The following is a 23,771-nucleotide window of genomic DNA, read 5'->3' as shown; positions in this document are numbered from 1 at the left end:
ACAATTCTCAGGACGAGATTAAATATGCGTCATGTCAGGTATGAATGAATGAATAGTAATTTTAATGAAAATTGGTACATCGCGAGTCCTCAAACTATGGGTATATTCTTCCATCTAACCCTCACGTGAAAATTTTTTTTATTGCGGAATCGTTTTCCCAAATATCGAAAAAAAATGTTGAGAAAATAATAACACTGAAACATTTCAATTTATTGCGAATTTACCTACCTGAATAAGTTTTTCTCTCTTATAAATGTTGAAAAATTATTGATAGAGAATACGAAGAATGAAATATGTACCTAAAATTGGGGCTCAAATAAAAAAAAAGTTGTGATTTTCACACTTCTGTTTATTTACAAATTTCTTAGAAAAAAAAAAACTCTTTTCCCTCAAAATTTCACAAAAAGTTTTATGACTTCTCTTTGGAAGCGATTTTGAGAAAGGATAAGGGAAGTAAATGACTGTCAAAAGACTGGAAAATATAGAAAAAAAGGGAGATTCTGATACCTATCAATTTGAGTGTTCGACACCTATAAAAATAGGTGTTTTGGCAGAGCCAAAAGGTGCGTGTAAAGCTTAATGAAATTTTTGATTTTGCCATAAAAAATTATTTCTGTCAGTCTTATTATTCTTTCTCTAATCTTGTTCGTGAGTTGCTCATGAAGTGGAGAGCAGAATTCGATGAATGAAAAAAAAATTATCAATGTGTCCCATAAACGAATGATTATCATGTTGAGTTATTGTTCCTTGGGTTGGAAAAAGTCAAGAGTAATTGAGTTGAGTGAAAAATCAAATCAAGACGAACCTTATTAAATTTTTGTTGGAAAAATGCATTTCACGTAGAAGTGGTCATTCAAATCAGATGCGGGCGAAAAAGTCGAATTTTTTTTTCGAAAACAAAGGGGACAAAATGTGAAGAAAAGAGGCAACATCGCTACATACATATATATGTATAGGAACGGATAGACAGCGGCGTATAAACGAATCTCTGCGAACTAGCGTCCGACTATGTTGCGCTGCTTGCTGCAGTTGACCCGTCTGGGTTGACGTTGTACTTTCTTGTATTCAGCCTTCCCGCGCGCGTCCCCCGTTGGGGACATAGACTCAAGCTTGCGCTAGTGGCATCCGAGTTCTCGAATCTGTTTGGTTCAGTCCGCCTCTATCAGTCTGTCATAACACGTCTAAGGTAGTTGTTTAGTGGTGTGTAGTGCGTGTAGTGCGAGTCCTGGTGCCCCAACATGGCATTGAATCAGGATGAGGCCAAACAGGTGGTGCGAGTCGACCAGGACTCGGAAACCGACCTCCAGGCCCTTTTCGACAGTGTCCTCAAGCCGGACGCAAAACGTCCCCTTCAAGTACCGTGGAGCATGAGGAAATTGCCCGACTCATTTTTCAACCCTCCCTCAACTGGCTCGAAGAGCATAAACCATTCGCGAGAAAATTCTGTGGACTCCGCGTTCGGTTCGTCGACGGGCAATTCGACCACCGCACCTGTTAACACCGTGCCTTTACAGACTGCCCATCACAGGGCGCACAGTTCGCCGGCATCCCTTCAGCAAACTTACGCCGTTGGCCAGCAATCGCCGGGTCATCATCATATCAAACAGCGGTCCTACGATGTCGCGAGTAAAACGGAAGATAACACCCCGCTACCACCGGGATGGGAACAGGCGAGAACTCCCGAAGGACAGGTGTATTATCTCAAGTGAGTACTGAATAAAGAATCTACCTGGCCTCGCAACAGAGAATCTACCTGTTCCTCGTCTCTTGTATCTTTTAGTGCCTACCTGCCAGTCAGGTTGTATTGTTGAGATTCTGTTTACATTTAAATACATTTCTGGGGACCGATCCTTGACTCAATAGCTTTCTCGTCTACTTGGCTACTTTCTATCCCGGAACCATTAGGTACCGACCGTCTTCATTTACATATCAATGGTAATCTACGATCTACTTGATCATCTACCATTTAATTAACAAGTTACTCAATAGTCCTATTCCCTCTATAGACAGCACCTTCACATCTTCGCTTCAACGATCGGAGATCCATCGTCAAAACAACAAATTCTACCACCACAAACAGATGGTTAAGACTTGTTGTCTTCTCCACCTGATCGAAGGGCTACCATTCAAATTCGTCATTCGCGAATCAAGGAAACTGTTATTCCCCCACATTAGACGGTATTTCTTTCGCTAACATCGATGTAACGGATAAATAATCGATTGTTAATGTCTATTATGTCGTTTTCCCGGATTCATTAGGACGGTGCATTTGGGAATCGTATTATCTACTTTCTTTAATTGCCTTCGCATTACACTCCCGGTAGGTGCATCCGAAAACCTTACGAGAACGTTTCACCGGGCCGATTCGTGGAAATTCGAAACTGGTTCCGCGATTTGCTGAAAATTGATCTTTTCGCAACCTTGGGGGAAAACTACGTTATTCGATTGGTAGGCTTCTTGGGACAACGTGACAATTCGAAGATCGTTTGAATCTCTAGGCACCCACATATTGGTCAATTAAAAATAAAATGTTGAAATAACATCAATAACGCGTCGTGCTTTGCTGAGCTAAAAAGAAAACGAACGCGATTGTAAAAATAATCATTTAGGACCTGCAGCTTTCTTAAAAAAATCACTAGGCTCCTCATCCTGTTTATCTCGTATGAACGTTCTCATTTCATCGTCATTTTCTATTACGTACACTCCAATTTCCAATTGGTACCAACCATGAAAATTCATATATTTCTCGGTGATTCATTTATTATTTATTTCATATATTACTCATTTATTATTAGGTATATAATGAAAATGGTTCAATAGAAAATAACGGAATTGAAAAATAGTCATAGTCAGTCAGCAGTATTCGCAATATTTTAAAAGAAAAAAATAATTGGAAGTTGGATTTTCATCAAACCAATGCATCCGTTTTTCTCGAGTCCAATCCATAGTTGTGGTAGGAATAAAATAATTGAATTCTGCTGTTTCTTTTGAAAAATTCCATGAATTTTTTTCTTAAATTTTATGATTGAATAAAAAATTGAAAAAATAGCAGATTTGATGAATGTTTGTGAGAGTGAATGATATAAAATAATCATGGCATCATTCAGGATATCTTCATCAGATCAGCATCTATTTAGTAGTTGTTTTTGAAGGAAATATCCCTTTAATTTCCCATTTTATCTGCGAAAAACCAAGAATTTGGACGAAGGAGTCCCCAAATATCAGTAATCACTCAATCATTGTTTTATTTAATCCAAGATGTTTTCATTTCACCGGAAAAATGATGAATAAACGATCGACATATTGAGAAAACATTCAATCGATTAGGAAAATCCCTTTTCAACACGTAATATTAATTTTTTTGGAATTCAAGAACAATTTCTCCTAGATAATATCCTTCTGACTGATCGCGAATCGTAGAATTATTGGGAAATGAGTTTCGTCTAATCGCGCTCAATATTGTTTCTCTGATGCAAAACAAAAATAGCAATAAATCCATTCAATTTTCCATCTGGCATAGATTAGAGAATTACAAGCGTATTCGTTTGTCGTTCACATGGCGCCATTCAGATAATAAAACACATCTTTTGCCGGTCTCGATTTCACAACGACATTGAGTTTTGTTTAGAGGGATATACAGGATGTCCCACCTTTCGTCCGATTCACCTTCGCTTCGAACAAATAAAATATAGCCACATATATTTTTCTCCGTTCATTTCTGGCAAACAATTGATCATACATAAGTCTTTACAAAAATGTACCCATATAATCATCAACAATGTGTCTCGATTATCACGTTGGTAGGTACACAAAATCAGTTTCCAGCTAAATCGGAAGTTTTCGAGGGTTTTGATTCAATTTACAGAAAAGTGAAGTTGCTATCGAATTGGGGAAATTCGTACCGTGGAAAATAAATACACACTGTATTGTTGAACGGCTCAGGAAGTGCACTTCCTATTCCATTTTAAAATTCACGCTGGGATGACACAGAGAATCCTATTGGCCCTGTTATTTTGTCGCCGAATATAAAATTTTCAGCCCAATTGATAGAGGTTCTCAACTAGTTCATTTTGTACTATATAAACATCATTGAATCAACAATTTTATCTGTGTGTTCTATGTAAATGGGATATATTTCGTGGATCCTAATTATGTATTATCATACTCCATAAATCCCCTGCTCCAGATATCTCGTGGAAATTTTGCTCCAATAGAAAAATTCTAATTCAATCGGTTAACCTTCACTTTATAGATAATTTTCAAAACAATCAAGTCCATTGTGACGATTGAACTTATATAGAGTGGATCTAGGAGTATACAGTATGGACCTACATTTCAATGCTGACTTATCTGTTCAGTTTTTGAAAGCGAAGTACGATTTGATTTTTTTTTATCGAATAACCCCGCGATGAATTCGATAGCTTTTTTATCTTCAAGTCCACCGTAATCTGCAATGTTAAATTTAATTAATTTTTCTTATATGGCAACGGTAATGTCCAATTCCGATTCTGGTTGATAGTGTCCAGCAAATCTTTCGCTATTGTTCTTCGAGAAATTCTATGGAATACAGAATGGAAAATTATGTTATGTTGGACTCTTGGCCATCCACGCAATCTGCTAACTAGGAAGGTTCGGTTCTGATAACTTCTATCATTTTTTGAATTATGGTGTTCAGATTGAAAAAAGAAATAATCTCATTTTGCTGGCTCCTTGAAGGAGAAAGAGAAGTAAGAAAGAAAGTAATATTCTATATTGCAGGAAATTGATCCAGTTATTGTTAATAGACAAATAGAAAAAAATCTATTCATGTCCACATATGATTTTTCTGGACATACCTGGAGATAAACCAACTTTTGTTGGTCGTAAAAAATATTTAGCCTTCTTACCTGAATTGAAATTCAATAATATACCGAAAATTTTCCAAACAAATTCGTGAGAAACTGTTCATCGTTTCTGTTCGCCGAAAGTTATTTTTCCAGCTGACTCTCGCTTCCAGACTGCATTTCGTGGTAGCTGGAAGTTGAGCCCTATTTCTGTCAAATTGGACCTTTTATAGCTGATCAGTAATTAGCAGACGAGACATTTATTTTTAGATTATAAAATTCTAGGCGCCAAAGTCGGCCATCGAACTGCCAGCCATGCTTGAGAAGTGAAATAAATGTATTTATCTACACCACCACGTATCGCTATATTTATTGGTTTTGTTACTTCGACTTCTTGTTGTTTATAATATTTATATATAAATATGAATAGATGCATTACCGACGTATTTCATTTGGGCAAGCGAAACGCGAAACGAACAAAAACAGGTCGATGTATCCTATTCGAGGACAATTTTATTGTATTCATGCAGAGAATAACACCGTATGTCTTGGATGTCTTTTACCATCTTCTTTATCTACCAATACCTGAAGGTTTATAGGCCAGGAATGTCAAAGATTCTATTTCTCTTCGCGATAATTATTTTTTATTATTTTTCGCTCATCAGTTTTTTTACTACTAGAAATAAAATTGAGAAAGAGGTGTGTTCCCTAAAACTTGTTGTTTTTTGGGTCAGCACACTTCGCTCACTTGACAACCTGAATGAAATTTTCTAGGAATATTTTGAAAGCAAGCGGAAGTGCCCTACATCAATTTCAGCTTCAACAGCAACAATAGGCGATTTCGGTGGAGTTAGTGTGCACAATGCACCTTAGGTACCTGCAGAAATACAAACAAAAGTGGTTTCTGGGAAGTCCACAAACGTTGAAACCAAATAGGCTTACTTACAGATTGACTGTTCAGCGAACAGCGACTGCTATGAATCAGCTCATGAAAGAACTGTTTTTTGTTAGAATTTCATTCATTATTTCATCATCTGATGTGTGATTTAGAATTCATACCAAAGTAGGATCTACATCGAAGCCACAAACTACTAGTTGGATTTAGAGAGTAACATTTGTTGATTTCATATATATTTTTGTTATCTCTTTATGAATTATTCGAAAAATCAGGGATCAGTAGGATTTCCAGAAACAAAGCCATTTCCAGCTACTGAAAACTTCTTAGATCACCTTGTAACTTTCTTAACTAGCGAGTTGATGTATGCTGGTTTTCCCAAATCACTGATCTAGTATTTTGTTTCGTTCTTGATTTATATTCATTGAAATAACGCTTCGAAATACGATTTCACTCTGAATTATTTTTCGTGAATAACGAGAGGATGTTATTCGGCAACGTGTGATTTCTATGAAAACAGCTGACAATATCATGTGGCGTTTATGAACCTCTTTCATGAATCAAAATACATGGATGATTTAAGGAATACGTATTTCCGGAGCACAGGAGATATAAATGAGTTCAACAGAGATCCATTATTAATAACTCCACTAAAATACTTCGCTAGACCCCCTATTTGTCTTCCATTCAGTTTCTATGATCGCAAGTACTTCGAATTGGCTGTTAAGTGTATCAACGTGATGATTTTTTTCTGAATGGAACTACACTGAAGCAGTGTTAATCGTTCAAATCAGAATCGAATCGCTGCTTTGAACTTTGTAAACTAGATTTTCGAAGTATTTCAACGCCGAATGCCTTGAAGTTATAGTGAAACTAATTTCATTACTTGCTTTTTGTACAACTAATCGATTGGGAATACGGTTCATCTTACAGACGAAAATAATAAGCAAATTCTACGGTTATTATGGGAAACGGTTCTTGTTTAACCGTTTGTGATTTGGCAAAGAAGTTCATTCCGTGTATATTCGATTTCATTACCATATCGGATAAGATCAGGAGTCGGTTCAAATTTTGACTAACTCGAAAACTAATTGAGATGAAAGCATTGTTTGAGGAGTGTTATATAGTGAGTCATTTTCGAAAAATGCTAATATGTATCGAATTTCACAAAAACTCAGTGATTTTTGGAAGGTTTGAATGTGAATAATTCCTGAATTTTCAACCTTCAGAACAGATTTTTATTCATCCCAGTCTTTTTTTTCATCTTGATTCACAATTTTCACGTGTAAGTTTGAAAGATATTCGATTCAAATAAGGTGGTGCTCGGGTGATTGAACATAGGAGAATTTGAAATTGGTTTTCGCTATTTTCTTTCAAAAATTAGGAATTTATTATACAAGAACGGTAAAACAGGTTATATGGCACTTCTGGCACCGTATAGTAATCTTCAAACTGAGGAAGAAAATCAAAAGTCGGTAAAAAAATGTTGTTCAAATTAATGATGCCACGATCAGATTTTCATCTGGCCTAGACTATATCGTATACTCATTGCATCAATTATTCCATCAATTACCGGGATTCTTCACCGTTCTTAGGAGGTCTGATGCAATTCGTCATCGGAATTATATGCTCGGTATCCGAAATTCAAAATTGCAAGAATATAAATGCATAGGATCGAACAAGAAGTGAATGTTCTGTGCGGCAATACAAAGCAGAAAGGTGTTGTCAGGAAGTAGTCCGTGGTGATGAAGTAATTTCCAAGGCGTTTTCGTCCCATTATTTTCAAGCAAGATGCACCGCACACAATAATAATTAACGCAGTATTTATAGAACAAGTTGAATTGAATTAAAAACTGGAAAGAAGCAGATATTAATTCTTCGGGTTTATTGTTGCCTCGCTCGGCTCGATAGTTGTCATCAATTAAACAACCCCGAAGCCGCTATGAAGCATGTGGAAATCTCGATTTCTAAAATGTAGGACAATCATTTGTATATCCTGTGCTGCAGGAAGCTAGTTCGAGTTAGGCAATGGTCTAAGAAAATATAAGTGCATATCATAGGCAACAAGCGTCAGTTTCATCGTCAATCAATTCACGATCTACAAGAAAATAAGTGGAATATATTCTATGATTGATCTGTAGTCGGAAATGCGTCCGCTGTCATGCAGGAAGCATAAAATTTAAATGTCCCAGAACCGGATCTACTTCCGGAAGGTATTTCCGAAGAATAATTTTCCCTGCTCTGATTTTCTCGATTTCGGTAGAAAAATCGACTCGTTTTGGGGTTGGAAAATCTAGGAGTTAAATAAAGAAAAACCATATCTCCAGAAGTGTCCTGAAATTCGACGTTTGTTTCGGTGTAATGCACAGGAGTCTGACAGGGGAATCAATTTGAATAATGATTGCGGAGATTTATCTCTGACGACAGAATTAATTTTCATTTTTCACAAGGATCCCGTGTACCAGGAAGCACCATTTTTCCATTCGACAACGCAACAGTCAGCCTATCAAGGTTAGACAAACTTCCGATCCGTTGTAGGAATACAAATCCAATATAAAAAACGCTGTAGAAGTAAATAATCCTATTTAGTGGACTTATCAACGCAATTGAATAAGAGAACCTGTTCTGCTAAACATATCAAAGCTCTTTTGGATGACACTCTTTCCCTATACGAATTTTCGTCTCTCTGTCCTCGATTCCAGCTTATGAAACCGCCAAACTCTCAGATCTTTGTTATAAATATTTAAGCATGATGTTTTTTCAATCGGATCGGTTTTGCATTTTCGCTGATGATTTGAACAGTCGCACACGTATTGAAATGAGACATTGACCTGATCGATATCCTTGTTGGAACTACCTATTGTTTATGATGACAACACCTAAAGTTCATTTTCGTCTAATGTTTTGAAGTTCATTCTACCGTGATATTGTGCAGTTCTAATCTGAGTGTACATAATCGAGCTCAAAATACAAAGTTTGAAACAAGCACGAAAAAAATGTTCAGGGTGGTTAATTTTTTTCCTTTATCGATCATAATCGTAGAAATCAAGGCCTGATGACATTTGTAGCGCTGGAAAATGGGGAAAAATTAATTTGATGATGTTAATCACTCAATTAAGTTGAAAAATAGTGTTCCTGAACCAAAAATATTCAAAAACATCAAGGTTATAGTTCGATAAGATCTCCTGTGTTCCCGAAATGAATAGTTATCGTTGAAAAACAGCCAGAACAAGGATTCCACACGGATTATCCAAATTAGCAGTACATAACTTTGATACCTTCATTGGTTCCGATAGAGGTGGAATATTGCAGAACATACGTGCAAAGATATGATTTTATTGTTTTTACTTTGTATTGATAAGTCGATCGTATAATCATGATATGTTTTTCAGTATGGCACTCGTGGATTTCGCAATTATTTATGCTTTAATTGCAGGCATATCTCACGTTATGATATTGTATCAGTGGTTTTTCTCGGTAAAAAGGTAGAATCTGTGAGTCGCTCTCACGCTGGAATCTCATGAAGCTCATTATCTTCATTTTCTTTGTTGGATATCAGAAAACTCCAAATAATTAATAGGATGGATTACAAATCTTTTTTTATACTTGAAATGGGTTCTTTGGATCATAAGGATTGCCGGAATATAATCGAAAATCTATTGTCCTTTAAAAAGTAGTAATCATACAAATATGCCCTCTGTTTAGATAAAGCTTCTTGAAGATGGCATTCGAAAAGGATTATAAATTTTTTTCTTAGAAACCGGAAAACTGACAGGAATGAAACGGAGCGGACATTCTATGAGAGCGAGAAGGCAATAAATTTTGTTTTTGGTATTCCCCTAGAACTGCAAACTGCAAGAAGTAGAAAGAGCCATCCCTAAAATTTGTTTCGCAAGAAATTTTCTTCCGAATTGAAATCATAGCATCGAAAAACTAATTTTTGCTATATACATAGCGTGAGTCTATTTATGTACACCCTGTGTAGAGAGAGTAAAAACATGAGGAAACCCTCACACTGAAATTTATCCCTTGATTGCCTTTCGAGTAGAACACAGCTTCTCAAGTGTGTGTCTCAAAAAAACCGTTTTTAAGTATAATTTTTTGAAAATGTATTTCACGTAAGCTGGTTACTAAATTTCATGATTGATTCATTGAGTAAAATATTATTTTCACGGGCTATTCAAATATTCTCCTTCAAAAACTATCGAACATGGGCATGAAAAGTTTTTGCGGACAAACTGTTATGAAAAAAACGACTGTTTTTTTAAATTGAACTGATGGAGGCATCTCCTTCAAGCTGCGAAAATGATTCCTTCTCGTTAAAGGAAATCCACTCCCATACCAACCTAGGAAAATTTCCCGATGGTTTTCTCAACCATGCGAATCCAATATTGGAAAATCCAGTCGACCTTTGTACCGCCATCGGTCGAATATGAATTGATATAATTATTATTACGCAGTCCCTATTTTGAACTGGCAGACTGGATTATCTTCGGGGTATTACACATAGATTTGTTTATGGTAAAAGGCTTGTATGTTAAGTCGTTCATTTACTTCATTAAATTAGTTTGGACTTCGGACGCTCCGAGAATACTCCAATCGTAGATTCGATACGATTGTGAATTAATCAGTTCACCGCCTTCGTGTATTTTTGTTTACGTTGCCTCAATCGTCGCTTTGTCCACTCCGTCTATTCAATACCCACGGCAAATAATAATAACTATGGTCCTCTTTATTGTCTCGTAATCATTTGAGTGAATCACTTGAAAAAAAAAGCTCAGATGTGCTCTGAAGGCTTTCGTTACTTAATATCACGCTATGCTCACCTCGCGCGCTAAAAAGTATCATGCAGAGTGTCCGGATAACGTTATTATATTTTAGGACGAGACACAAGTGGTCAAAATTTGGAAAAAACTGGCCTGAAACTATTGCGTTGTATCGATGTCGTATTCAAATTAAAATTTTTCCAGATAGAACATTTATGCAGAATCTCCTGGCTTTCATAGATACTGAAAAATTAAAAAGAAGTAAGAATAATGAAAATAGAAGAAAAGAAAGGAATAAAAAAGAGAATCATAAAAAAAATTCGAATATATTTAAAAGAAATCGTATTCCTCGAATAAACAGTTTAAAAATTGCATTCACATATGACTTGACTTGAATCGAGTCCGATGTTACTCATAGCTGATATTTGCAGCATCAAAATGCAGGGGATATTCGGAAGTCTGTACGGGCGTTATTGTGATAGAAATCTTGGCCCACACAGCTATTAATGTTGTTCTTCGAATGGGTTTGCTTATTCATATCTACGATATTCTTCGAACTTCCAATAACGGTTCCTAATTACCGGCCCCGCGTTATAACCGTGTGTAGTTAACATACCCGTTCAAATTGTTTTCAAAGGTTGCGCATGAATACACTGAGTGACATAGAAAAATGAACAGTCAGCAATAATTAGTTTACCTGCTCATTTTCATCCCAATAATATCCAATGATGACGGGCTTAAAATCCATTTTTTGAAGGAAATTCAGTGTTCTGTTTCTCCGAATTGCATTTCTCAAGAAAAATTAATTCGAATATCTGAATATTGTTTCCTCATGGATTTTTGATATTTTTCCAACAAAAAAAAATTCCACCTGTAATATAATAATGCAGATTTGATGGCGCTGTTATTACAAGTTAATACATACACTTTTTATTTGGACAATAAGGAGGAACAATTATTAATCATTTAATAACCAGTGGTTCGATCGAATTCGATAAAAAAAAACAATCAAGCTTTATATCCCAGAAATCGATAACTTTTGATGATCTATTGTTATAAAGTCGAAAAAGTCACGATCGTGGACAACTTGTCGTAAAATATTCCTTCTACTTTATGGGTAGTTCTACTCGATTTAAAAAAAAAATTGTGTTCAGAGTCGACCCCTATAAGGATTCCATTTTGACTTATATCTTTCAACAATGAATCTTTTCATATATTGAAATATTTAATGAGAGATTTTCAAATATTTCCAGTGCGTGATTAAATGAATTCTAGGTTTAATGAGTCAAAAATAAGTGATGATAGGAAAGCATTTGAATAATGATCATTATTCCATTCTTTTTTCGCTAAGTATCGGCTCCGAGTCAATGGGTCAGGATGATTGAAGTTTAAACCAGGAATAATCTAGACATTTAATTGATATTTCAAAATGTTTTCGTTAGTCGAAAAAGTCGGGATCGTAAATCGTCCATAATCTCTTCGTACCTTGATCTATATGAGGCTCACCACATGATTAATTTGGCGTTCTGTATTTATTCCAGTTAATATCATTGAAATTCGTCGATTATTCACAGAAAACATACATTATGATAAAGTTGCACACGAAAGAGATACATCTGGAGATTCTGCTGGAAAAATATTCCCAAGAAACGACCAATTGATCTTGGCTCACCTTAGATGATAAAAATAATGACAATAGGTAGTGCGTCATCACTTATTAAACCAGCTGGTCAATGGATGTTTTTGTTCAGACAGTTAACTATTATAAACACGAAGCTTATATTGTGTTTCTTGTATTCATGCGATGCGAATATTCATAATATAGGTTTATTAATGGAGCAACTTATTTCTTGAAATGAATTTTTCATCAGAAAATATCAGCGCTTTCCGATAGATTTCAGTCGATCGCATTGGTTAACTAAAATATATAGTTCTGTATAATGTTTTCTTCATAATGAAATATGCACGTATTGTGAAAGTTCTTGAAGCAGCCTTCACTGATCATTATATCCAAGTCTTAGCTGGAATTGTTTTCCCGTATCTATGGTGCAACAATCATCACATAAATGGCTAGATCATTGGCGGATCTCGAGAACTTCAAAGGGGTTTGTACATCTTTAGTCGATTCATATCGAATTCTTTCGAAATAATGTCGAAAAATAAATTACCTCCCATTCTTTTCAATTGCAAAATACTCGTCTCGCTCACAGATCCCGAGAAGATGTAACATAATACATAGAAGAATCAATCATTAAAAATCTCTTCCAAGCCTACAGTAGTCTTAACCTTGACATCTAATAGGAATTGATAGACATTTAAATGCTTTATTGGGGTTTATTTCCTCAATAAAATAGTGACGAGTGTTCAAATAACACTGCATGGGTAGTGCGACTTTCATATCACTTAATATGAGGGGCTTCATACAGAAATGTTAAGGGGGTTGATATGTAACATTCGTGAACATTTTCACAACGATTGATGGGATCGAACCTTTGGCGATTGAAGCTTTATATAGATGACCAACATGCAACATACAATAAGAATCGTAGGTCACGAGATGTCTTTCACATGCCTTTTTGTTTTCAATGGTGCAAAACAATGAGAGACCGGTGGGTGTTTACGACGTCATCAGTTTTATTTTTGGATCCCATTACGACTCATTTATTTACTATCTAAATTGACGCCTAATCCGTTTTATTGGCGTTTCAGAAAAATGCCCACGCCAAATAAGCTTGTTCTAACAAACACCATTCTATTTCATTCATAAGTTAGGTTCATCCTTCGTCCAATGTTCATTCCATGCGTAATATAAATATACTGAGTGGCGTTAGTGGCTTCAACTACGGTTGAATTAATTTTTCAGTGATATTTCATGTATTTCTTCGAAATTTCTTGCTAATGTTCAACTACCAGATTGCCAAATATAAGAGTTAAGGAAATCTCTTCTTCTGGAAGCAACTTTTCTTATGTCGAGGAGTGTAGGTCTTGCTCTAAATACAGCATCCAGTTTTTTTTCATCTATTCGTTGTATTCTATTGATATCGGAAAATTTATTATTGATTCTCTCGTTAACTGTTCTCTTTTAATGTTATAATATTTCAAATTCACCAAATCTTTCAACCGATAGCGAAAAATTTATACAATGTTTTTGCGAGATCTCTATGTAACATGCAGGGTTCTCCACGATATTTTTCCATCGATACCCACTTTTCTATCCAATTATTTGGATTTTCCTTGTTCTCATCGTCATGACAATGAATGTATAAGTTTGGTAAGACCTAAAATTCAAGCGAAGATAGTCAAAACAATAGAGTTGTGTTAATATTTCACGAGATATAAATACTCGTACTTGATGTTTCTTATTTTTTGATGCGACGTTTAGTTGCATTATTCGTAGAGGTTTGCCTATATCAATTTGAGTGAAATATTATTAGGTTTCTCAGGGTGTGAGGATTCTGAAGCCTCGAATGCCAGCATCTACTTATAAATATATCTTTGATCCAGAAAATGATTGATTTTTTTGTATGAAGTAACACAATCGAGAACTAGTGAATTGAAAAAAATGTACAAATTCCTTTTATAAATAAATTGCCGTAGAAGTGATTACTCAGGACCGAAGTTATCGATAATCCACAAAAAATTGCCAGAATTGTGCCAGTACGTGTATTATTTTAGTCCTAAAAATCTATTCGACAAAATAATGCAAAATATGGGGTCAGTGTATCAATTATTTCTGACGATAAATGCGTCAGTACGACAATAATTTTGATCTTGAAAAAACAATATAAAGGACCATATTTTTTTCGAAATTGAATCTATCAGTTTTGCCATTTATTGAAGTATTTTCTCAATTTTTACTAGATTTTTACTAGATACATAATTAACATTACACGAATACCAATTGAGGTTGGATAATGCGGCATTATCTTCTCCTAAAATTTTGAGAGAAAGTTGTCGAATATTAGTCAGTTTTATTACAGTTTTATCAATTTCTTTTTAGTAGTTTCAAATAATGGGGAACAAAATCTTGCCTGTCCATATTCGAGAACTAACGATAGAATCAGATCCCTCCTGAAAACTTTTTTTCGTACAGTTATACAATCCACCACACCTATTTTTTTTTTCGAGAAATTTCAAAGTTGCTGTTGAATCATCCGAAAACTCAGTGGAGACGAAACTCTAAGTCTGAGTAATATCTCTTTTATTGCCCAATATCAAAAGCCTCTCAGCGAATTTATTCTTCCATTAATTGATACACCATTTCCCAATACTGTTTTTGTAGATTTACATGGCGAACGATGCGATCCGTTATTGTTTATTCATCTACAAATTTCTTAACACTCATATTTATTAATTCGTCTCCACATTTTGATTTCACAGTTATGTTACAGAGAAGTTTAACTTGCTTCGATTACGTAATAATGATGGATCATCTTGAAATTCTTCGGCAATGAACTGGAGGGAAATCTGCGGAAAAACCATAAAACGTACCGGAATGTGAAATATCTCGAATAATTAAATATCGAGTCTGTAGAAACGAAAACTTATTGTTACAGACCGTACTGCAGAATTGTAGAAAATCAATTTAATTGATGGCGCAGATGTAATGTTAATGAAAATTCATGGGAACTATAAACACAAGAACACATGTAATGGGAATATAAGTTCAATGACATTGACCGGTCAAAGAATAATCTGTGCTGATTCAAAGGTACAACAACTGTAGGATTTCAATGATGGATCCGCTTCTCCTTGCCCAGTTTTTAGGAGTGGACATCACTGTGAGAGTTCGCTATTTATTTAGAGTGGAACAATATTGATATTTTTTTTATGTCGATTTGAGGTAGCCGACATAATATGCTTCGAACATTCAGTTATTCATTTTCTATTTTAAATAAATTTCATTCCCTGCTCATAAGACTGAATGATGAATAATAATCAAGCTGCGTACGGAACGGAATTTGTAAGTGTTTTTTTATTCCATTACACCCGTGTGTACCATTCACTTCTTCCCAGAAAGTACCAAATAAAATGGTGGCACTACGAAAATCGTTTGTGGGTTGTCGAGAATAAAACTAATTTTTGAACCGACACTTGTGCAACTATTGCCATTTATCGACATAAATATTTATTTTTTATTCGATAATTTCACACATTACCGCCTATTTGAGAGTAATTCCCATATTGACCGAATGAAGGCCAGTCGAATTAGGAAACAATCCATGTACGAATTGAATATGAAAAGCTAGGTAAGGAGGCTTTGTATGACGATTGAAATATAGGTGGACATTCGAGAGGTCGATTCCAAACGACTTCACGTGCGCCACTGTGTGAAAGTTGCATTATTCAATTTTGTTATGCAACAAAGGCTTGTATCTTATTTATCGATGCCTATTTACTAATTGCCCATATAGAAATATGATGTATTATATAAAGTTTCGAATGATAAAATGTCAAATACGTTTATGCGAAAATGTTCACTTAACTCAAAAGCGTATGTCAAGGTGAATAATTGTTTATCTACCAATCAACCGGATCAATGCGCCTTACTTGATTGGCGTCGATGTGAAAGAAAATTTTCTCGGTGACGGTTTCGAAATGATCTAGTTAGTGGTTTTGAAAGCACCTGAAAAATCGGAATTTCTTTTGGTCTTTAATTTTTCCTACCAGTGTTCACAGATGTCGAATTAAAAAGAAAAATGTCTTTTGGACGAATTTTTTTCATGCAATAGATATCGGAGATGTGATAGTATTTTTTTTATTGAGTTAGGTTAGAATAGGTAAGGTTGGATTAGGTTTTTTTAGATTTTTTTTTCATGCAATGGATATCGCAGATGTGATAGTATTTTTTTATTTGAGTTAGGTTATATGTTGATATAATTGAAGGAAACAAAGAGGAAAGGACATTATGGAAAGAATAAATGAAATTATGTGTTGAGTTTGTCGTAAAATCTATAATCGTGTAGTAATATTGAAAAACGAGTTATATTGTATCAGACAAAATTTGGTGGGTGGAAATTTCGTGCCTTCTTGTGAATAACTCCCATTGTCAGTTTATTAATCGACTCTTATCGTTTCCGGGGTTGGCTGCCCTCAAAATCTAATCGTAAATAATCGAATAACCTGCCATTCCACTCCAATACCATAAAATACAATCTTGGCTCACCTCCCATGGGAATTATAACATTTATCTACCTGCGATTTGTATAGGTACTGAACTTCCACCAAGATTACAGTCCATAATGGCAGTTGATATCATTTTCTGTATAGTTCATTGCACTTGCACAATAAATGAACCTACATATTGTGAAAATATGTAGTCGAGTAAGTACATTACGTATATAAATCTTTTTGGTCATAAAGTGCGGTATATAGAGCGGTCAATTAAAACCGGAGGAATAAGTAACTACGCATTGCTTACTAAGCCGTTGCTACAGTTGACGATAAAGCTGGTCGTTAAAGGAATCCCAGAGAATGGAGCTTTTTGATAACATTTTCTCCATTTATATACATGAGCCACTTGACTGCTAATATTAACCACAAGATGAAAAAACTCTGGCCCAAAAAATGATATAGAAGCAATATCTCTTCACAAACCTTTTAGGGCTTTCACTCCCAATCTCTGAAACAAAATCAATTAAAAAAGAAATCAACGATTTGCTCCTGCGTAAATTCTTGCACTAATTTGTCAGGAGCAAATTAACTAGAAAAAATTGTTGCCTGACAATGAACTCAAAATAAATAACGTTGAAATTATAATTCTTCGTAACGTTTCGGAGTCTATATCAGACTCCTTCATCAGACGAAAAAATCTACTTTTGAAAATCTTCTGGAATTGTCGCTTTTTGTCTGACATTAATTGTCAACACACAGAAACAGAGACTGCACAGAAACGTTGATTCATTTAATTTTGAAATTACCGGATGACAGTTCCTTCTTTAATAAATTGATCCAAATATGATCTATTCCTACCGAACAATTTGCCAAATTATTATCCTGATCTAATAGAATACACGTAGACTCTTTAATTTTTCGTTTATAATGGTCTGGTTCTGTCATTAAAATTTTAGTGTTGTTATTTATTTTGAGTTCATTGTCAGGCAACAATTTTTTCTAGTTAATTTGCTCCTGACAAATCAGTGCAAGAATTTACGCAGGAGCAAATCGTTGATTTCTTTTTTAATTGATTTTGTTTCAGAGATTGGGAGTGAAAGCCCTAAAAGGTTTGTGAAGAGATGCAAAATCCTCCCAAAATAAATTTCAATCGATATCTAGAAGCAATATGATTTATTGTCGGGCTTCATATTGAAAAAAATCTTGAAGGAACATTGTCGAAAAATTTTCATCACGTGCTGGTGATGAATCTGCGAAATCAGCCGGCTAACGAGTTGAAATTAAACGTCATCGATGTCTGGCTTCGGACGGAATCGCTTAATCGTAGCTACTTTCTATCAGTTACTTTTTATCTTTGAAACGATCGGCCGAGAGGCTTTATGATGATAAATGGCCGATAAGGCCAATCCATATCTGTGAAATGTCAAAATGCCATTTGGTTTAATGTGGAAATTATTATATTCTATTGTGGCATCGGGCAGGGGGACTTGGATAAAAGGCGCCGAAGAAAAAAGGGAGAAATAAAAGAAACTCCATACTGAAATACCTCGCAACCAGTTCGGTTTAGTGAGATGGTACACGAAGAATATATATAAGAGATACGCGCCGAGCAGGTAGCCATTATTTTCGGGGCCTTGAGAAACGGGCCAGAGTGAAATTTACCTCCCAGTTCTAAGAAAAGAACTATTAAAAGACGGCGGGGACTCAAACAACGCCGAATTCGTTAAAGAAATAAAATTTCCACTGAAGCGCCGGCCGAATGTATTTTCTTATCTATCCCATCAGCATGGTTTCTTCGCTTGGAAACTGGAAGTCATTACTCAAAAGCCTGGGGATACCAGAGGTTCAATTAGAATAGGTGGTCCATTTTCATAGGCCCGATGATTCATTCTGAAGATGATATAATTTCCTCTTACGCCACAAGTGTTTCGATATCCTACCTGGAACCTAGAGCCATTTATGATACACATACAGGTGTTGGCTTACAGCCAACTATGACGTCAGAAATCGGCCACCGACATCGATGCCAGACTGTGAAAGCCTTTCACACACTCGTCCAAACACGAAATTTTCGATTTTTCTCCGCCATATTGAAGCCTGATGCTGATATTCGATCAGAAGATTTCATAATGAAATCGAAAATCGTTCGAAGGGCTTGGACACCCCTAAATCTTCACATCGACTGCTCCCTCCGAGAATGAGGACCTTCTATGGGTGCTTCGACGTATGGAAATCGTTGAACCTGCTCCGCAGATTCGAAAGAAATATTCGATAATAATTCCATGAAAAATTGCACTCGATATAGCCTTCCGTACTTGGCCAACTGGTGAAAAATTGATGAGCTCGATTTTTTGGAAATTAAGGGCCGAGATCGTGAAGTTCTGTATAGAAATATAGGTTTTCGAACGAGCTTAATACGTTTTGAATTGAAAGACTAGCTCTAAATAATTTTTAACTTCAATTGTGGTATATTTTGTCCACTAATTTTCGAGTTTCTCCTCTAGATTTTAAGAATCTTGGCATTGCAACCTCAAGATGTATTGGGCACCCTATTAAAGCTGTTTTTGCTTCTACAGCTCGCTGTCCAGTTCCAGAGTTCTAATGATTCCAGTATTCTTGGAGATTACCTTCTCGCTCCTGCAAATTTTTCGTCCAAAGCTTTTTTGCGTTAGATAGCAATGACTAGGTATTCTGTCACCAGGTGATCTGTAGTTTCATCCTCCTCTCCAAAGAATTTTTCGTTAGTTTCTGCTAGACTCATTCTCATTTGGTGCTTACTGAGACGACCAAAAACCTTGGCTAAACAGGCTATGTTATTCTTGCCTTCATTGAGCACTTCCATACCTTCCTAGAATCGATGACATACAGCTACGTGCTTTGGTCGCAGCCTGCTTGTCAGAATGTATCGCTTTCAAACCACCTGTATACCATTTGGTAGTACTTCTTTTGAGGATTTGGAAGGGTAGGTTCCCTTTCCCAATTTTCCTTTCTACTTAGCATCGTATTAAATGTTTTCCTAAAACTTGTTTTCTTAATCGTCTCGTCACTGGGAAGATAGATGGGCTCTTTGATTCCTGATTCTCCCATCAGTCGTACCTTACCTGGATATTCTTTGGTTTGCCTCATTGGCTCATCTATCTATCTCAAGATGAAGAGGTTTGAGGTCAAACACAGTTTAGCCTTTGTATTCTGAGTTTCTACGCACTGAACCCTGAAAATAGGTCAATCGGAGCTAAGGGGTTGGGTAGAAACCATTTTCGTTTAAATTTCAGCGAGTTATCTCCGGTACTTTCCGAGAAATAGTTTGATTTCATACTGTATGGCTGATGGAAATCACGAACCAAAAAGAGTTCAATTTGTGAGTCTTTCTACGTTTTATAGTAATCGTAAAACAACGACATAACAAGTTCGATTCATTGATTTTCGTTGAGCGTTCGAATGCAGCTGAAAACATCACCTGAGAGTGAAGATAAAAACGAATTGTTTACCAACATTTCATGTTACTCTTGTGGCAAATTCCCAATGCGCGTGAACAGAATATCAGCTGTCCATTAAATATTCATTTTAAATCAAAACCTCGCAATAAAATCTCATGTTACGCTATGTTATCCTGCTATATAAATTCGGATTGAATTATTCTCGATTCTTTGTCGAGTAATGAAACATTTGACATAAGTTATGGCCGCGTTCATTGCTTTTCGTTCCGTTCGGGATTATTATTGTGATCTGAGAAATTGTGGGTAGTATTCCTAAGGGCCGGCTGTATAAAATCATTGAACTATGAAGGTACTTCATCTCAGTTCAGCTACTCGCCGATTTGGTTCAGCAAGATCTCCCATAACTAATATTCCTCCTATATCACTGCATTCGTAGGCGCATAAAACTTTTTAAAGGTGTTCAGTTATTTTTATTTGAGAAGAAATTGAATACAGGAGTGGAATTGTTCGGAGGGGTTTTCGATTTTGTTGTCATCGAAGATCATAGACGTCTTTTTGTTTCAATGATGAGATAGAGTTACTCATCCATGATGTATTAATTAGACACTTAAAATTTAAGAGCCTAATTGTGGTAAAAGTAGACTAAGGCCAACGCTAATTAGCTACTTTTCACGCGTTTTATTAGTTCATGGATAATTTATAATTTATCATTTTCTGCTCGATATATTTTGGGGATGGTTCTCCTGCGATTTCGTGAATTCAAACTAAAGATAGTCACTTAAGTTTGGTAGCACGTTGCTGATCTACGACTTCTAATTTATTCTCCTCTCCTTTCCATTTAATGGAAAACAGTGAAATTGGTCTGAAATACCGAATTCCGAATATTTGGACGTGGGACGTTGCGTGTACGTTGAAAATTTTTCCAAGATTCCGGTTCTTGCGTTTCGTGCTACCAATCGATTCGGGGGGTGGAAGAAAAGTTTGTTTTCCGGGTGAATTCCTCAGGTGTGAGTCACCTGGAACATGTATTATGTATACCTAGCAACGACAACACAAACATTATTATTGTGTTCGACGAATTGGTGAATCAGTTGCAGAGGGGATTCCCTTATGCAGCTACCGCAGGTTCATCATCTCCAATAATTAGTCTTGAAAATTGTACACGCGAAAAATTCTGTAAACCTTCCGTAATGTCCGCATTTCACTTAATCCATAATTTTTCATATCCTGGGTTCAGGATTGTGGTTCACGTTTATGATAATCATTGTTTAATTTTCGATATAGCATCAACATGTATTGGATTTTCTTCGGGTATACTGAAAAATGATTTGGCAGTTAACCTGGATGGTTTTTCCAGTTTTTATTTTCAATCCACGAATCGCCAATCTAGTGTATTCGACTTAATGTCGAAGCGAAGGTCTTTTCAACTGGTTCCGTTGATTTGTCGCTGAAGAAATTGAAATAGACATGGATTGTCTTCGTCTCATAGTTAGCGGTACCAAGAAGATGTGAAAATATGCAGACAAACAAGGACGAACCGTGTGCTTTGATCCGTACTAGACAGAGTAGCCACAATTGCGCAGAGCGGCAGTTTTTGGCTGCGACAAATGAAAAAATGATTCTCAGTTCATGAAGTTAAAAATCTTGGTGATCCTTCCACTGATATCACAAAATATATCTCATATCATACTGTTTTGTAACAGATTTATGTCCTTTATGATTGCTCGTCTGAATTTTCAATTTTTTTGAGTTTTACGAGTCCAGCCCCAAAGTTTTTCGGAATTATTTTTTGGAATTTTGATGGTCGTGCTACTGTGAATCACAGTTTCCTCCTTCACATCTTCATCAGCTTGTGTGGCATCGCACTACTCTGGGTATAATTTTTTTCAAGTTAGGACACCAAGAAGTGCCTTTGTTTCTACCGTTGAAGCAATTTTTGTCCGATTGAAATGAATTCGGTACCAAAAAAGGTGAAATGTCAACCAAGGATCGTCGTGTATTGTTGTCTCGAAACTATCCGTTCTTTCACCCTTACCAGAGTCCTCAATATCGTGACAGTGTGGGATTATCATTATCGAATCATTTAAATCTCCCAATATGTGAATTTGCCCCATTAACCACCGGTCCAGTGCGCGTATTTCGAAATGCACATCCTGTTATCCCCTTTCGAATTCCCGGGCAATCGCCAGCTCATGAACAAGTTTGAAAATCTCCGCTAGAACCATATGCGTAACGCTCAATTCTATAGAAATATCGAAGGATAAAATTTCCTGTCTGAGAGTCTAACTCATGCAGTGTTTCCGGTTATCCATTCTATGACCTTTCAGAGGACGGCGTCGTTTTCAATGAAAACAGGTAACGGCTATGAAAGAATGACTCAATTCGCTACTTCTTTCTTTTTCTAGGATGTGGACTGTCCACGATTTCGCAGCGTCTTCCGTGATTACCGAAGGAAAAAAGTAATTTTCAGGAGTGAACCTAGTGGCACTATTCATGCCGCACAATACGATCTATTCGACCGATTTGTGTTATTATAACCCATTCAGTATCGTGAAACAACTTTTCACCTTCTTTGCTCAAGAAACTCGTCTTGAGTTCGACATTCAATTTCATTAGCCTTGTGCGTATTACGCGTGCGCTTTGGCGAGCCAAATGAACACCATACTTAAGTTCGCTGCACCGTGATGTGTCTTCAAAAGTACAGAGGCCGACACATATGAGTGCCCCATCGGAACCATCTTTCAAACGGACGGAAATTGATTAGGTAGGGCGGAATCCCAAGAGAAAATCGTTGAATTTTCCGAATACCCACGACATGTCGGTGTTCGTTTCACTGAAATCTGGTAAAAATCGTAATTGGCACCTTTTTTGAGTCGCCTAGCTTTCGCGTGAGTTTGTATTAGTCAGTGTCTTACCTTTTGATCGTGGCAGTCCACATTTCTTGATTGTTTGCCAGTTGGGAGATCTATTTCGGATAAACCTCAATGAGAACTGTTTTTGCGTGAAGATTTGACGAATATTAATTGTCTGTAAATTGAGTCGGAATCATTTTTTAATATGACACGGTGAAAGGTACCATGTAAAAAGTGGAAACGGCCACTGTTTCATCGTTGGAACAAAGTGAGGAGCTTGCATTATTTCAGTGTTTATATTTTCCCGGTGGACTGACCTCTCTCTTTTCGATTTTTATGTAATTATGCCCAGACACATGACGTGAAGGACAAAAGGAACAATCGGTAGTTGCATATAGCCATCGTTGCTCCCTCAGGGTCTTAATTGATTTATCTCGTGCGGCAATCATTGATAATTGACAGAATTGAACCCTCAATCTATAACACCCTCCATTCCCATGCCGAAACTTCAGGTAAATCAGGGTGCGAATAGGATTCTTCGATTCATAGGATTGTCCTACACAAGCCACTACTTTTTTCCATTTTTCTGGCAGCTTTCTGCAACTAATCTGGGCGTTTATACTTCTTGGGGGTTCTGCCATAGAAGCGAACTCCACCCCAAACCTTATTTGTGCCTCCTCGAAAAGGATGGCTTAAATAAATTCACCCCTAATAGAAATTCGAATGCAAACAAAATTGATATTTTCAGTTGAAAGATGGATAATTTTCCTTAGAGAAAAATTAAAATCGTGTTCCCTACCATAAGCCAAGACAGGTTTTCTGAATCTTCTTCATTGTATATCTTAGATTTCAGTCTAATCTTCCCAAAACCATAGAATACGTGC

At 36.2% G+C, this 23,771-nt stretch overlaps 1 protein-coding gene across 3 annotated transcripts in view; it reads left to right on the top strand.

The window, feature by feature from the left end:
* The first annotated feature begins 974 nt into the window (after positions 1-974).
* The window catches only part of LOC123321345 (transcriptional coactivator YAP1-A-like), a 31,709-nt gene continuing 8,912 nt past the window's right edge, over positions 975-23,771 (top strand). Inside the window, exon 1 of one of the 3 annotated variants that reach the window (XM_044908843.1) lies at positions 975-1,705. In XM_044908843.1, coding sequence (XP_044764778.1) covers positions 1,239-1,705 — 467 coding nt within the window. In that variant the 5' untranslated portion in view covers positions 975-1,238. The remainder of the gene's footprint in view (positions 1,706-23,771) is intronic. The other 2 variants (XM_044908841.1, XM_044908840.1) reach the window with 2 other exon arrangements.

The sequence above is a fragment of the Coccinella septempunctata genome, chromosome X (assembly GCF_907165205.1).
Source record: "Coccinella septempunctata chromosome X, icCocSept1.1, whole genome shotgun sequence".
Classification (NCBI taxonomy): Eukaryota; Metazoa; Arthropoda; class Insecta; order Coleoptera; family Coccinellidae; genus Coccinella; species Coccinella septempunctata.
The sequence above is the reverse complement of the archived record's forward strand: the minus strand, read 5'-3'. Positions and strand labels throughout refer to the sequence as shown.